Source organism: Sus scrofa, chromosome 4, assembly GCF_054392235.1.
Source record: "Sus scrofa isolate SSC_HxYL_T2T_F1_AM1 chromosome 4, Sscrofa_HxYL_maternal_Yorkshire_Landrace_v2.0, whole genome shotgun sequence".
NCBI classification, from domain to species: Eukaryota; Metazoa; Chordata; class Mammalia; order Artiodactyla; family Suidae; genus Sus; species Sus scrofa.
Window position 1 is genome coordinate 123,017,931 of NC_139386.1, and position 16,780 is coordinate 123,034,710.

General features: G+C 41.4%; 1 protein-coding gene across 26 annotated transcripts in view; it reads right to left on the bottom strand.

Annotated features, from left to right (window-relative positions):
• The window catches only part of CDC14A (cell division cycle 14A), a 169,405-nt gene that overhangs the window by 87,879 nt on the left and 64,746 nt on the right, over positions 1 to 16,780 (bottom strand). For all 26 annotated transcript variants that reach the window (XR_014844657.1, XR_014844658.1, XR_002343573.2 and 23 more), the window contains one exon: positions 700 to 766. Coding sequence is in view for 18 of the 26 variants with exons in the window: in XM_085023854.1 (XP_084879980.1) it covers positions 700 to 766 (67 nt within the window). In the remaining 8 variants the exon portion in view is untranslated. The remainder of the gene's footprint in view (positions 1 to 699; positions 767 to 16,780) is intronic.

The following is a 16,780-nucleotide window of genomic DNA, read 5'->3' on the forward strand; positions in this document are numbered from 1 at the left end:
ACTATCTGGCCTCCTTACTACTTCATGGGCATGCAATACCACCCAACTAGAAAAACAACGTGGAAATGTTCTCCACCCTGACAGAGGAGAGCCGTGGGTGAGATCACTTCCTGTCTCTCCCACACCAAGATCAAGCTCCATCATGCAGCTGAGCACAGGAAAGTGATAACACAAATAGTTTAGGTAAGAAAGGGAGACCCCCATCTGCTTCTATAAGAAGAGCTACCCCCTAAACATCTCCCCAATCTGCCCTGTGGCCTGCATTTTACAGAGCAATCGCTGTGCAAGGAGAGAAAGCCGCTCAGAGCCGCCCCTCTCTTCTGTCCAACAATAAACAAGGATGTCGACATTATTCCTTTCTCCTATTTTTTTTTTTTTTTTTTTTGTCTTTTTGTCTTTTTGCTATTTCTTTGGGCTGCTCCCGCAGCATATGGAGGTTCCCAGGCGAAGGGTCGAATCAGAGCTGTAGCCACTGGCCTACGCCAGAGCCACAGCAACGCAGGATCCGAGCCGTGTCTGCAACCTACACCACAGCTCACGGCAACGCCGGATCCTTAACCCACTGAGCAAGGGCAGGGACCGAACCCGAAACCTCATGGTTCCTAGTCAGATTAGTTAACCACTGCGCCACGACGGGAACTCCCCTTTCTCCTATTTTTCAAACTACTGTGTCAACGACAGCAAGGAGATGGTTATTACCTTTCTGATTCCCTGCAAACAGTCGAGGATGGTGAGATTGTAAGTGCAATTTCCAAAGGAAGCATCCCTATGAACACAAAAAAACTTAACATTAAAAATACACACTTAGAATACTCAAGTAATAAAATATCAAAGTCAGTTGGAGACATGCTCGTTTGGCTTCACAGCTGTCAACATGGGTGACTTAGACATCAGATCCCACCAGTTAACTACTCCCATAGCTGAACTGAAGCACTTCTGAAACTGCTTTAATTCAACAGGCTGAGTTAAGAAGAAAGCAGATTTAAGAGTCTGAGCTCTGGAGTCAGGCTGCCTTCAAATATCAACTCTGTCACATTCTGGCTGGGACCTTGAGCAAGTTATCTCACCTCCAGGAGTCTTGGTTGCCTCATCTGCGAAATGAAGTTATGAACAGTAGCTACTATTCATAGGGCTGTTGTCAGATTACATTGAAAAAATATAAAGTCCTTCATATAGTGCCTAGCACAAAGGAAGTGCATCATAAATATTATGACTATTCTTATTATTAACAGTGAACTGGAATGTTTCATTAAGTACTTCTCATTCATCACCATGAGAAGTACTCAGAATCAGGAACCACCTTCAGGATTATGGCAAACATAGCATAAAAATTTAAGGGGGGCAATGTATGCAGATTAACAGATTCTGGCAGTTATTTTTATGGATTAAATGCCACCACTTCTGCTCCCCCCACCCCCACCTACCAAAAAAACCCACTGTGGAAAATGCAGTCATATTTCCAAAAAATCTCCTCTTGGGATCCAGGAGAGCTTCTAATGCACCACGAAGTGTTCTATCAAAAGGAGTGGAGACCTATTGCACCGAAAATTGAGGCTTCATCCTTTATTTAAGTTTTTTGGAGCAACTTAGCAGGCCTGCATTCGGCAACATAAAACTCAAGTATCAAGTTCAGGTCAGTTAGCAAGAACTGGCACTGATGCTTTAACACCAGCAATGTTCCAAGGTGTCCAAGGCAAGAAACTTGACCTCAAGGTTCTCAGTCGCTCTGCCCAGCCCCCACTGCTGACCTGAAGGAACAGAGCTGTCAAGGCACCTGCCAATCACAGTCAAATGCACCACACAAAGTTGGTCCAAGGGCGTGTGGGGGTGAAGGAGGGGTGAGGGTGGTGCAGAAGATGCTCCAAGGGGAAAAAAATGACCCTTAGGGCTTCAACACACAACTAACATAAAACTGAGTCTTGTATCACAGTCATCCAAGGTAACTTGAACCTAGGGCTGCTAAGCCATGAACTGAAAGGTAACATCAACATCACTGAGTTTCAGCATCCTGCTAAATAACCTAATTTAAAAGAAGCAGTCTAGCAAAGCAGTTTAACAGAAAGGTTTAAGACATGAAACTTCAGTTAAACTATGTTAAGGAAAGGTTATTCTAGATATTTAAGCCTGATTTTTAAGAGTTCTTTTTTTAATGTCATATTAATTCATGGGTCAGTGAAAAACAAATATAGCTCCCTTTTCAAATATCTTGTAAAGACAAGAACCATATATTAAGAAGCAAATTTTAATGGACTAAACCAGAGAAATGAGTATCTGGGGATCTAAGACAATATACTAGTTTATATAAATAACCACACATTCTTTTGTAGCAACATGTCTTTTGGGGAAAAGGGTTCAGAATCCTTCGTGTGTATTCTGATGAAGCCTGTGAACCCCTCTTCTCAGAACAATGTTTCAAATGGATAGAATAAAATACACAGAAATAACAGAAGACTAATGCGATTAAATGTAAAGCTATCAAAATATAAAAAGCAAATGTATAATATCATACTTTATTAATAATAAGTAACAAGATCTAGTAGCAGGTCTGATAATGATTATAATTTTAAAGAAGGAATAAAAATAAATATCTTAAGATATATATAATAACTGTAACAGAATATAAAAATTCTATAATTTCTGTTGTGAAAAAGTCATTTATATTGTTAATACTAATATAATTTATTTCCAACATTTATTATTGAATGTAATTTTATAAGTTATAAGGTTAGTAAAAGTAAAGATATGTGCTTTTTTTGTCATCCGAATTCACTCATTCTCTGAATTCTCTCCACAAACCCTAGATTAAAAACTACTGCTTTGGTAAAGAAAACGAAAATTTATTCCCTGTATTTAAAAAGAGTAAAAGAAATTTTAAGAACTGAAGAAACCCCTTATTTCTGCAAGTATTTCTTTCCACCCAAACTCAGCTAGACAAATTCACGAATATGTTATTAGAAAAGCTCCAAGTTCCCGTTGTGGCTCAGCGGAAATGAACCCAACCCATGGAAATGAACCCATGAGAATGCAGGTTTGATCCCTGGCTTTGCTCAGTGGGTTAAGGATTGAGCGTTGCCGTGAGCTGTGGTGCAGGTCACAGATGTGGCTCGGATCTGGCGTTGCTTGAGGCTGTGGTGTAGGCCGGCTGCTGTAGCTCCGATTAGACCCCTAGCCTGGGAACCTCCACATGCTGTGAGTGTGGCCCAAAAAAAAAAAAAGAAAGAAAGAAAGAAAGAAAAGGAAGGAAGGGAGGGAGGAAGAAAGAAAAGCTCCAGATCCAGTCTCTCATTATCTGCAAAGCATGATGAGATTATCACGATAGCTCTTACCCCAGCCCAGCTACAGCTGCTACCAAGGGCTGAAAAGAGAGCCCTGGTGACCTGTGAAGAAATGTGCAGACCTGAGAGTGGAGGGAGAGCTAACACGCCTTCCAACAAAATTAGAGCACAAAGCAGTCACGGCAGGTTAGAAAGACAGGCAAGAGTTTACGAATTGAAATACAATAAAAGCTGCGATAAAATTAAGTCACATCCTCAGCACTGGTGAAAGCTAATGACACACCTTTTTCAAACACTCACTAGGCTGGGTAATTTAGATGAATTAACATATTTTTTTTGGCCACAGCCATAGCATGCAGAGGCGCCAGGGCCAGGGAACCCAAGCCACAGCCAGTGACAATGCCAGATCTTTATCCCACTGAGCCACCAGGGAACTTCCTAGATGCATTAACACAATTAATCCTCATGAAGGCAATAGGATCCCAAAACCCGGCCCCATAACTGGGCAAGGGAGAAACGGCTTATTAGCGGCACCTGGCTCATCCATAGTCAAAGGAGAGTGACAACACAAGTGAAGGAACACAAAAACATGTTACATATTCTTTGGGGTTAAAAGAGAGAGAGAGAGAAATGTGGCAGAATAAATCCATGGGTCTACCAAAACCCCACTAAAAAGAGAATTTCAAAAGGCTTATAAAAATGGAATCCAACAAGGTCAGGGAGAATAAGAGAGCAGACAGCAGGAAGAAAATTCTGAAAGCTGGAAATCAGATAGATGAGTCATAACAAATTCGAAGACCAAGAAAAATGAATACTAAGGAGACAGTGGAAAAATCAGAGCATCACCAGTTAAAACCAGATAATTTGCAAAAGCCTGGGGAAGCAGCGGCACGGGACTCTTCTGGAAGTGAGAGGAAGGAAGTGACTAAAATAAGTTTGAAATTACCTTTAAGAAACTGAAAGATTTTACCCTATGAGAGCAATATTATCTCGCATTTTATAAATAAATCTTCCCTGTTGGCGTTAGAACCATCTAAAATAAAATGGTTGGTCCTGGGAAGGAGCAAGATACTTGCCCCGTAAACAGCCAAGATTGAATTGGAAGATGGCCTGCAAGGGACATTTGTCACCTACAGTGTTTTATGAAGTGGAGGTGGAGGTTAGGAGCACACCAGGCTCGATTAAACTCAAAAGTCCTTTCTTACCCTGAAATAACATCACGATTCAACTAACTGACGGTTTCCTTCCTCTCCCTATCTCCCCCTCCCTCCCTCGCTCTCTCTGATCCTTCCCAATAAAATTTAAACATTTTCAGGTTCCTATCATCTGTAAATGAAAAAAAAAAAAAAATCCTAAAATTTCTTGACTTCAACCACCACTCACTCTCTCTTTGGCCTCCTCTTTAAAACAAGACTTCTCTAAAAACAGTATTCCTCTTCCTGCCCCCGCTTTCTCTCCTCTTACATCTTAACCTCCTCTGCTCTGTATCCACTCTCTGCCGTGAGCATTTCTCACTAAGATCACCAATGATCTTCATATTTGCTAAGTCCACGGGACGTTTTTAAAACTCAGATAAAATATACCATTTTAGCCTTTCTAATGTGTACAGTTCAGTAAATTTTAATATATTCATAATGCTGTGGTTTTTAGTATAGTCACAATTCACACCACTAATGCCAAACCATTTTTATCACCCCAGAAAGAAACTCTACACCCCCTTACAATAACTCATTCTCCACCTCCTCTCCCCCCTGCCCCCCCACCCCCGCCACCCCTGGCAATCACTCATCTACTTTCTGTCTCTCTGGATTCACTGATTCTGAATCCAGGAAACATTCTATAAGCATCTTTTTATTTACTATGTCAGGAACAAGTACTTCCCACCTTTGAATAGTCTCTTCGTTGTTCCTGGATTTTGCTTCTACCTCTCTGAACACAACTCCTTCCCAAGCTCCTCTGCAAAGTCATCCTTCACCTCCCAGTGTCCTCAAGGTTCAGCTCCAGACTCAAATTTTTCACACTCCATACTCTCTCCTGAGACCCGGCTCCCTCAGACTCCCGTGTTCACCATCAACCCCAAGGTGGCTCCTTAAAACGCAGAATGCTGGGCCCCACCCGAGTTGAGATTCAATAGGTCTGGGACAGGGCCTGGGGATCTGCATTTCTAACTAGTTTCCGGGTGGTATCAATGCTGCTGATAAGAGGAACCACCTCGCTACACAATCTCATTTACGTAAGTTGCCTTCTATCTGGCAATGGCCCTCAAATTTATCTTTCCAGCACAAACTCCTTAACACTCCAAAGCAGTCTAGCCAACCACGTTCGTGATCTTTCCATGTGGGACCTTAAGGCATCTCAAATTCATTTAAGAAGAATCTCTTGACTCTGCCCCCACCCCAGACCAACAACAGTGATCTGGTCCTCCAGCCCTCCCTAAAGATGCAGCGTGCACAGTCACTCAAGCTAGAACCCAGCAGCCCTTCCATCTCTCTCATTCCCCTTATCCCAGTGCACTATGCCCCTCCTGAACATCTGAACACACGTGCTGCTCCCCAGGTCCACTGCCTCTCTCGGGGTGCCTCTCGCGCAGACTCCAAACCCCCCCCCCACATACACTCCTCGCCTTCCTAATCTGTCTTCTTCACTGCAGCCAGAGTGATATCTTTGAAAGGCAGGTCTGGCCCAGTCACTCTTCCGTTGTTACCCTTCACTGACTCCCCACTGCTCTCTCAAGGGAGGGTTCAAATCCCAAGAGGACACAAGGTCTGGGACAGGTGGCCCCCCTTGCCCCTCCGGCGCCCTCCTCACTCCGCGCTCCGGCACTCTGTGCCCTCCCCAAGCTCCTCACGGGGACCGCCTGCACCTCTGCTCCCTGGTCACATGTCCTCTGATGGCCTAGGTGACCAACTCAGCCTTCAGATCCCAGCTCAAAGATCACTTGTCTCGAGGAAAAGCCTCCAACCTCACCCTGGCTTTTTTCTTTATTTTATCATTGGACTTAACTACAGTTTGCCCTTCTGTCCTGGTGTACTTACTGGGCCCTCTGCCTCTCTCTCTAGTAGTCTCAGAGAAGATGGGGTCTATACATGTTCTTACTCGCTATACCGTCTCCTTAGTACCTAACGCAGTGCCCAACATGAAAGAGATAATAAATGTGTGTAAATAAATCTTCAAATTAAGTAAAGGAGCGTGGGAGATCATTCCAAGAGAATGTTCTACAGAATGTTCCATAATAGCCTATGGCCATTTTTGTTAACTCAAGAGCTAACACCTCAATGCTCACTAGCAAGAAAAGCTTTCTTTGCATTAACCCCGAATCCCTTCTGTCCCTTTAAGATCACGTCCTTCTGTTCTCTTTGCCAAAGAATACTAATTGAATAAAGCTAAAAGTAGTGATATTCAAAGCAGTTTTCTCTTCCTTTGTCAAGTGGTTTTAAACACCCTTTTCTTTTAATCCAGACACTTTAGAGAGGCATTATAGAATTTACAGGATTTAAATCACCACAGTAATGTGCTACAAAGTTTTATACTCCCCCAGTTTTTATTGCAGTTATGGTTCCCAATTGTTTATTTAACTCCTGGTTTGCTTCCTCATTCATCCATGCATTTATTTATATTTATTGAGCCAAGTAGTTACTGAGTGGAATAAGAGGGCGTGTATTTTTCCACCTCCCTCGTAAAGGACCACTGAAATCCCACAGATGTCAACTGAGGGAAAACGCACGTCCTATGCTGCCTGGGAAAACTACAGCTCTAACCCTTATCTGGCAGGACAGTTCTACCACGGATTGCATTACCCTCTTAAACAGGTAAACACAAGGCTGCTCTTCATTCAGGAGATAAGGTAATAACCCAAACACCTAGGATTTCTAATCATTCATCTCTGCTAAAGAATAAATCGTGTGTCTCTAACCCCCAATACAGAAGACTAACGTTACAGCCACCCGCTGTCTAGAGACGTCCAAATACAAATTTAGCAGAACCTCATGCTTGACCATCTAAATTCTATCCATCCCAGCAATTCTTTCTAAATGTGACTGCTGGCATAACACTCAACTGAGTCATAAAGCTCTTTGAAGTGATTATAAAAAAATTGCTGGCAGCCAATAACTATTTATTGAATGAAAAACTAAGTGTATGAATATTTTACTAGATAAAGCAGTTGAGATTTTTGTTTATTTTTATATTTTTACATTTATTTTGCAAAAAAGCAGTAGAAGAAAATTTAAATTTAAGAAAACTAGAATCACCATCCATAAATATAGACACAAAAAGAAAAGGCTTGATCTACTACTGTCCTAGAGCTACCTTTCTACAGGCTCTCAAGAGTCAACTGTTAGATATTCATAAATTTTGAGAGCCCAGATCAGCACTGGTGGAAATATTTATACCACAGAAGTCAGCAAATGCTCTTTACTTACAGAGCCAGTTACCAACCAACACTGCTTGAAACCTACGAATCTAAGAAATCTCTCAGAATGAAGCAACCTGGTAAATGTTAACAATGAGGAGATGAAACCAGAGATGAAAGGACATATTTACACCAAACAATAAGAAAGCACTTCTGGTAACGAAGTTGTTTGAAACAAACAAAAAGTGAAGAACAGAGTCACTGTGTTTACAGTGTGAAGACTACACTAAAGAATAAAAGAGCGCTCTAGTAAGTGGACTAAGAAATAAAAGAATGACTATAATCTACACACCTCTTGATTCTACGATTCACTGTAAATTCTGCGGGTAGCAAGTAATTAGGAGGTATGCAAGCTCTGCAGGGCAAAAGGACAGACAGGATCTCCAAGGTCATCTAAGCCCCGTTCCAAGCACTGAACTGAAACCCATCGGCACAAGCAGCGCAAACTCCCAGTCATGAGCTTCCTAAGGATGGAGAATGTTTTTTACATTGTATGCCCAGAGTCCAGTACAGTACTGGGCACATGACCATGTTGTAGCTGCTGAATGAATGAATGAATGAATGACTATTACCAGGAGACCATTCAACACAGGCCTGAACAACTCCAGTGGCTGGGACATGTCGAAGCAAAAATTACGTAAAACAATCTCTAATCATAAACGATGCCAATAAGGTAATCTAGATCACTGCTTTTCAATGGAAATGTAATGCAAGCCACAAAAAAGAGCCACGTATGTAATTTTAATTTTTTCATGACCATGTTAAAGTAAAAAGAAGTAAATGGTAAGTTTTAAAATATATTTTTGTTTAACCTATCTAAAATATTATTTCAGCATGTAACCAACATAATTATAAATAAGATAGTTTACTTTTTGTACTAAATTTTTAAAATCCAATGTGTATTTTATAGTCTTATAGTCTATTTCAGTTTGGACTAGTAGTGCTCAATAGTGCATGTAGGTAGTAGCTACTGTCCTAGACAGTTCAGCCCTAGACTAATCTGTATGGATCCCTGGGAATTAGACAATGCCCCCAAATGCTTTACACAATTGTCCAAAGTACCCCTGGCTTCCAGTCTTCAAACACATCCAGGACATATATGCACCAGCTCCACGGAGAAGAGTGAGCCACCTGTTGATCCTATCTAGACCTACAAAGCTATCCCCCAGTCATAAAAGAACGAAACCCAGTGGCTTCATGGGGCAGAGTGTGACCAGTACCTAACAAAAACACAGGACACAGAATCTCCTTTTCTCAGATTTGACATAAAGTCACGCACTAATCATTTTGCTCATCTAAAGAAACAGAGACACATGAAAATTCATTTCTCAGTCATGGCTTAAAAGACCATCTAAATCAGCAGAACAGAGTTTGTCTAGCACTAGAAATAGTAAGCATCAGAAAAACACACCAAGGGTTGTGCTCTGGCCCTTTTCATCAACACCTACATGCCCTCTATTTAACCGCACTAATCTTGCTTTACGGATAAAAATAACAGTAAACTGTCTTTGACACAATACTCAAAATAAGGGCTTCATATATGAGGCATTCAACAGAATCACTATGTTCATTAATGTAAGTGGTTGCAAACTTATTCCAAACCACCGTAATCAACTAAAGCGGGCTACCAGAAAACTGCTAAAAAGAGTACCAAAAATGTGGTACTTATCCTTCTACAGAAAGTTTCTACACTAATCTGAAACTGTAAAAACAGGAATAATAAAAAATAAGTACTCTGAGCCAATTTTCGCAGCTCAAACCAATGAAGGACTGCCATGTTAAAAAAAAATTTTTTAATTAAAAAAAAAAAAAAAAAAAAAAGGAGTTCCTTTCATGACTCAGTAGTTAAGGAACTGGACTAGGATCCATGAGGATGCAGGTTTGATCCATGGCCTCACTCAGTGGGTTAAGGATCTGGCGTTGCCGTGAGATGTGGTGTAGGTTGTAGACATGGCTCAGATCCTGCGTTGCTGTGGCTGTGGCATAGGCCGGCTGCTACAGCTCTGATTCAACCCCTGGCCTGAGAATTTCCATATGTTGCAGGTGTGGCCTTGGGGAAAAAAAAAAAAAAAAAAAAAAAAGAATATTGGGTTGTGATAATCGTTGTACAACTATAAATGTAATATAAAATTCATTGAGTAATTAAAAAAAGAGAATCAAAATGAAAGAGGTTAAGAATTAAAAAAAAAAAAGAATAGATATAACTCACTTCCTTATGTGTATTTAGTGGGTCACAGAGACCTTGATAGTTGTTTGTGTTCTCAGATCCTGTACGGTGTTGCTTATTTATCACTTTAACAAGCAAACCGGATAGAGTCTGCTTTTCATGGTGGTCCCAATTACTCAGTGTGCCCCAGCTGCTGAGGAGAGATTCCACAGTTTGGACTGGATAAATCACCTAGTTCCTTCTATTTTCAAGATTCAGGAAACTGGCCCATCCTCACTATTCAAAACAAATGCATATACTTTCCTATCATATCAAGCATGAAAAGCAAAGGTTTATTAAAGATCCATGGGGACAGAAGTGACCCCAAAGATCAACACTGAGAAGCAGGGAGGTAAGTCATCATAAAGAAAAGTTGAGAATGAAAGGAGAGTCTTAAAAGACTGTAAAATAAATTTTGTTTCTACATTTTTGATATGGGGGGGCCGCAGGGCGAGGACATGGTGAAGAGAACTTTCCCTTTGAAGTACAAGTTAATTGCTAAATAAACTTTGACAAAATTCACAGTATTATATTTAAGCTAATAAATGTCTGGCTCAACATTTTATGTAAAGAGATGTATTTTACAATGGCATCTAACATCTACCAGCACATGTTTACTTCGCTTCAGAAGGAAGAAAGCAGCCTATGCCAAGTTCTAAGTGGCTGACCCCTTTGAGCCTTTGTTAAGAGACCTACAAGTTCGGGCATGCCCAGATGAGAGTTCCCATTAAGACCTAGCTCAGCGACTGGGATATCACTAGGGGTCATCCCCAAAACACAACAAGCCCATCCCTGAACACAAACAGTATGGGTTCATTTTGATGACCAATGTCATTAAAGGATTGCCAGGGGGAGGTGTGTGGGTCCTCTGTTAAGTAAGGTTTTCTGGCCTCAAGTCTGCTTTAAAAGAAAACTTGCTCTTCCTGTTCATATTAGCGAAAATACCATGATTTGATAAGCCATCTACTTGTAAAACTCTCAGGAAAGAGCAAAAAAACAGTTCCACAAATGGCAGCATATTCTTCTAATCCCAAGAGATCTATTTTGTTCCACACAGGAGTGGATCAGGAAATGTGCCCTGGAATTTCAGAAAACCAGTGCTGCTTTCTGCTGGATGTTGATGGAAACAGGGCAGGGGGTGGGGGTGTCAGGATGAAGTTCTTTGGAAAATTCTGAGTTAAACAAAGTTAAACAGGTTACTTTATTACTCAGAACCATTCAGAATCTTTAAAATGGGAATGTGCTCCAGGATGGAGCGTTCTAAACTTATGGCCCTTGAATCTTTTTTTATTTTATTTTCTTAGCTGAGGCAGGTCTTATAGAGGAGCAGTTCGTGACCTTGGTAGGATAGAGAAACCATGAAGGTAGTTTTTAAGAATCCCAACCCCTGGATTCCTCCCTAGGACATCAGAATTTCTGGGAGTAGAACCCAGGCATCAATGGCTTTTATTTATTTATTTATTTTTGCCTTTTGGGCTGAACCTGCAGCATATGGAGGCTCCCAGTCTATCGGAGCTACAGCTGCCAGCCTACGCCACAGCCACAACTCAGGATCTGAGCTGTGTCTGCGACCTACACCACAGCTCATGGCAGTACTGGATCCTTAACCCACTGAGCAAGGCCAGGGGACGAACCCACAGTCTCATGGTTCCTAGTCAGATTCATTTCTGCTGTGCCATGACAGGAACTCCTCAATATTTTTTTTAAGTTTCCCATACTTTCTAAAACCAAATATGAGAACCCATATACGTTTGGGTAACAGTGACCTATAAGTCATGGACCTATAAGCCTCTTCTCCAAGCTAAAATAAAACAGGCACACAAAATATGTTCTTGGACCTATCCAGGAAGAGAAGGAAGGAAGGAAGGAAGGAAGGAAGCAAGCAAGCGAGAAGGGAGGGAAGGAGGGAGGAAGGAAGGCAGGAAAGAAAAGCAGGCAGGAAGAAGGGAAGGGAGGGAGGGAGGAAGGAAGGAAGGGGAAAGAAAACACAGGAAACTAACAACTGGTAGGACATTCAAGCAGCTTTACTGCACTGGCTGTCAGCACAGCACCCTACATCAACCTCACCTTTGCACCTAGTCCCTACTTTTCAAGTCATGCTTTCTGTATATGTCTTCCAAACTGGGCTCTTAGATGTTATTTATGGTCAGTATAGCTGTATTCCCCATTTAATTTTATATATCAGAGAAAGACTGGGTTTTGGCAGATTTATGAATCATTAATATCAAAAAAAGTTACCAAGCTAATACATATGTTCCCGTAAACAAAGAAGTAGGTGCTAAGTGAATTTAAAAGCCCAAAAAGTCGAGTTGTGCAACTTAGATGAGCTACCTTCTCAATGTTCTGTGAGATTTAGAGAGTTTCACAGACATTGTTTTATAAATATCCAAAAGCGTAGATGTGAAAACCACTGCCAATGACTGCCAAGAAAATAATCTAGGAATTCCACTGAAGGTTGGTGGTCTTACGGGGCTTAGACAGGCTGCAGTTAATAAATGGCTTTGCAGAAGGTTCGGTCAGCAGTACAGACTATACATTTGGTGGTACATGACTGAAAGGAAGAGAACCTAAAAAGATTCAACCAGGCTTCCAATTCAAACTCTATCACTGACCCAGAACTGAAGAGCCCTTTGTTCTCTTGAAGGCCAACTGCCAAGCCTACAGTAAAGACAGATGGACTCAAAGAATTACAATAGGTGAAACACACCCTTTTCCTTGAGTTTTGAGCTGAAGTCACTCTTGATAAATACACTGGCTATCCCTAGTGCAAGTGAAAAGTATAGTTTCTACACAACTGCTTTACAATTCAATAGAACCCCCTAAAACCGACTTGCAGATGGTAACATCACAACAAATATTCTTTATGGGTCACACCAAGCCAGAAATAATAATTGTCACCAAAGTCCACTAGACTTAATGTAATCATGAGCAGGCAGGAAGTGGGGGTGCGGGTGGGGGGTGGAGTAAGTAGGTGAAGATGGTCAAAAGGCACCATCCTTCAGTTGGAAGATAAGTCCTGAGGTGTGATGGACAGCGCCGTGACTAGAGTTAACCCTGCTGAATGGCACGTGTGAAAGTTGCTGAGAGAGTAAATCACCAAAGTACTCATCGTAAGAAAAAACACTGTACCCACATGAGGTGATGAATGTTAACTAAACTTACTGTGGTAATCATTTCACGATAGAGCAACGTCAAATCATGAAACTACACACCTTTTCATAGTGTTGTGTGTCAAGTATACCTGAATAAAACTGGAGGAATAAAAAGAATAAACAATAAAGCTACTCACATCTTTTCTTTTTAATTTGCTTCATCTTTGGAGAATTTTTAACTAGGTTAATAGAAAGATATAATTTAAAAATTTTAAGTCCAAACAGAAAAACTGATCAGATAGTCCTTTTGGTTATAATAACCTATCTACACTGCAAACATATTATTTATTTTATTTTATTTTTGTCTTTTTAGGGCCACATTGGCAGCATATGGAGGTTCCCAGGCTAGGGGTCAACAGCAACACTGAATCCTTAACCCACTGAACGGGGCCAGGGATCAAACCTTTGTCCTCATGGATACTAGTCAGGTTAGTTTCTGCTGAGCCACAACAGGAACTCCCAAACGTCATGTTATAAAGTATCCTACCTAACCTACTATTATAAAAAAACAACTTACGCCATCCAAATGAAAAATTACAGCACCTCAAATCAGCACCTGGAGTGTTAGTCTCCATTTTTCATCCTAATGTGAAAGGCATTCACAGGGCCTACCCCTAACACCTCCTCCAACCCTCGGTTCCGACATTACACCTCCTTCGTCAATGTTCCCATGCAACCTACCTCCTAACTCTAATGAGACACCACAATTGTTTGACACACCTCCTCATGCAAACCATACACTGAGTCCCCTGGAGCAGGTACCTAGTGGTCCTAACAAACTTTGGACCTGTAAGACTATCGCAATGGCTGGCACTGAAATTGTCTCTGTAGCCAAACTAGAGAAAGCGAGTCGTATTCTCCAAAGAGCTTGTGGTTTTTTTGCTTTTTGTTTTTTGGGTTTGTTTTTTTATTTTGTCTTTTTAGGGCTGCACCCGTGGAGATTCCCAGGCTAGGGGTTGAATCGGCCAACACCACAACACTGGATCCTTAACCTACTGAGCGAGGCCAGGGATCAAACTAGCATCCTCATGGTTCCACTGAACCAGGACAGGAACTCCAGTGTCTTTCTAATAAAAGGGTTTTAGGTGTTTTAATTTAAATAACGCTGTTCTTTAAGACTTACTGATTTAACAAACATTCTTTGCAGCAGTCTCTTCTGTCCAGCCTTTGCTCATTTTTCTAGAGAGGCTTGGCAGGTCCTGTGCCTGTAATTTCCCATTACATTTGTGTATCGGGTTTTGTTCATGCCCCATTACCTTTGCTACATGTAGCATTAAAACACATATCTTATATTGTAATTATTTGTTTGCATGGCTGACTCCCCACCAAGTATGGCTGACTCTTCTCTCAAGGACCGAGAGCGGGCCTTTTCCATCTTGTTTGTGTGCCAGGGAATACATATGTTAATTTATTGCTTTTTCTGTGCCAGTCATTGTGATAGGACTATGGGCTAGACAGATATAATCAAGGATGGAAGAGAAAGCTTTCACTATAAAATTTCTTATATGTTTTTAAAATATTGAACCAGGTTAATGTATTTGTATTTTCAAACGTTTAAATAAAAACAATTTGAAAAACAGGCTACAATTATAACAATTATGATTTAATTCCATGTTAAGTAGGAATAATTTTCTTACTGTCTTTTCTTACATTTCAATCTTAATTCTTCAAAAAAATTCTAGTTCTCAGGACACAAATTAATTACCTACCACATAGAAGTTAAAATATAATTATGCTAAAGGAAGAATTCATTCTTTCCTCCTCCAATATCTTCACCTAAAACAACTAAGGATAGGAGGGCCCATCTGGCTTATGAAACAAATACATCTCCCAGGACTTCTAAGTGAATAATAATCACAAACATAGAAATTAATATATTTTTCCACTTAAAATATTTGAATAGCTACATTGTCCCTTGGGCCTACTGACTGGAATTATAATTTTACAAATGTTACATCATTACATGATGGAAGACAGCATGAGAAAAAAGCGTGTGTGTGTGAGACTGGGTCACTATGCTGTACAGTAGAAATTGGCACAACACTATAAATCAATTAGACTTTAATTTTTTAAAAAATACAATTTCCAGGTGCACGTATTGTTCACAAAATAACAGCAAGAAATTGTAAACATTTTTTCTGCTTTAAAATGCAAATTGAATGAGGCCTCACTGTCTCGAGGAAAAGTGCACCTATGACCCCCTCGCAGTCCTGGCCGCACCACCCCTCCTGCCCCAACACGGAGACTGTGCTCCCACCGCAGAGGGCAGGGCGGCTGAAGCCGTCTCAGACACAGCCCCTCCAGGGGGTTCCACCGGGGCACACCCATGCCTAATCGGTCCTCCTCCACTCTCTACCTGCCAAACCCTTTAAAAATTCAGTTCAAGTGAGTCTCATACTTTCTCACACGTCCATCAGAATTCATCTTTCATTCTATTTTTCTACAGCCCAACTTTTTGACAATGAATTAGGTGACTATAAAGCTATCTGCCCCTACTAGAATGTGTGATCACTAGCAGAAATGCTTCCTATTCATATTTATATCCCTGTGGATAATCCTTATTTCTTATTAAAAATAGTACTAACAATAAGAAAACCAGAATCTAGGTAGTGCATAGGCACAGTGATAAATGCATTAACTCATTTTATCCTCCGGAAAGCCCTAAGCCATTTTACAGAAAAGGAAACCGAGACTCAGAGGCGGTAAGTAATTTGCCCAAGTTACACACACCTCCTTACTACACACAGAAAAGAGCACAGCCAACCTCTGAACCCAGGAAGTGTCTCGGCCACCAAAGCATATGCTCTTAACCACTTTGCTGAGAATTTAGGAAGTGATTCATATCACCCTTATTACTGCAGTGCACTGCCTGCTCGTGTCCCCCCAAAATCCAATACTGAAAGTCTAAGCCCCAGTGGGACGGTATTAGGAGGTGGGGGCTTGGGAAGTAATTGGGTCATGAAGGTAGAGCCCTCATGAATGGGATCAGTGCCCTTAAAAGAGAAACCCCAGGAGTTCCTGTTGTGGCGCAGCGGAAGCGAATCTGACTAGTATCCATGAGAATGCAGGTTCAATCCCTGGCCTCCCTCAGTGGGTTAAGGATCTGGCATTGCTGTGAGCTGTGGTGTAGGTCGTAGGTGCGTCTTGGATTCTGCATTGCTGTGGCTCTGGCGTAGGTCGGAGGCTACAGCTCTGATTAGACCCCTAGCCTAGGAACCTCCATATGCCGCAGGTGGGGCCCTAAAAAGAGAGAGAGAGAGAGAGAGAGAGAGAGAGAGAGAGGAGAGAGTGGAGAGAGAGGAGAGAGAGGAGAGAGAGGAGAGAGAGGAGAGAGAGGAGAGAGAGGAGAGAGAGAGGGAGAGAGGGAGAGAGAGAGAGAGAGAGAAAGGAAAGGAAGGAAGGAAGGAAGGAAAAGAAGGAAAGAAAGAAGGAAAGAAAGAAGAAAGAAAGAAAGAAAGAAAGAAAGAAAGAAAGAAAGAAAGAAAGAAAGAAAGAAAGAAAGAAAGAAAAGGAAGGAAAGGAAGGAAAAGAAGGAAAGAAAGAAGAAAGAGAGAAAGAAAGAAAAAGAAAGAAAGAAAGAGAAAAGAAAGCCCAGAGAGTTTTTCTGCCCTCTTTGCACCACGTGAGGAGTAAGCAGAGAAATAGGCAGTCTGAAGCCCCGAAGTGGGCTCTCACCAGAACTCGACCGGGCTGCCACCTGACCCAGCCTCCAGAACTGGGAGAAATAAGTTTCTGT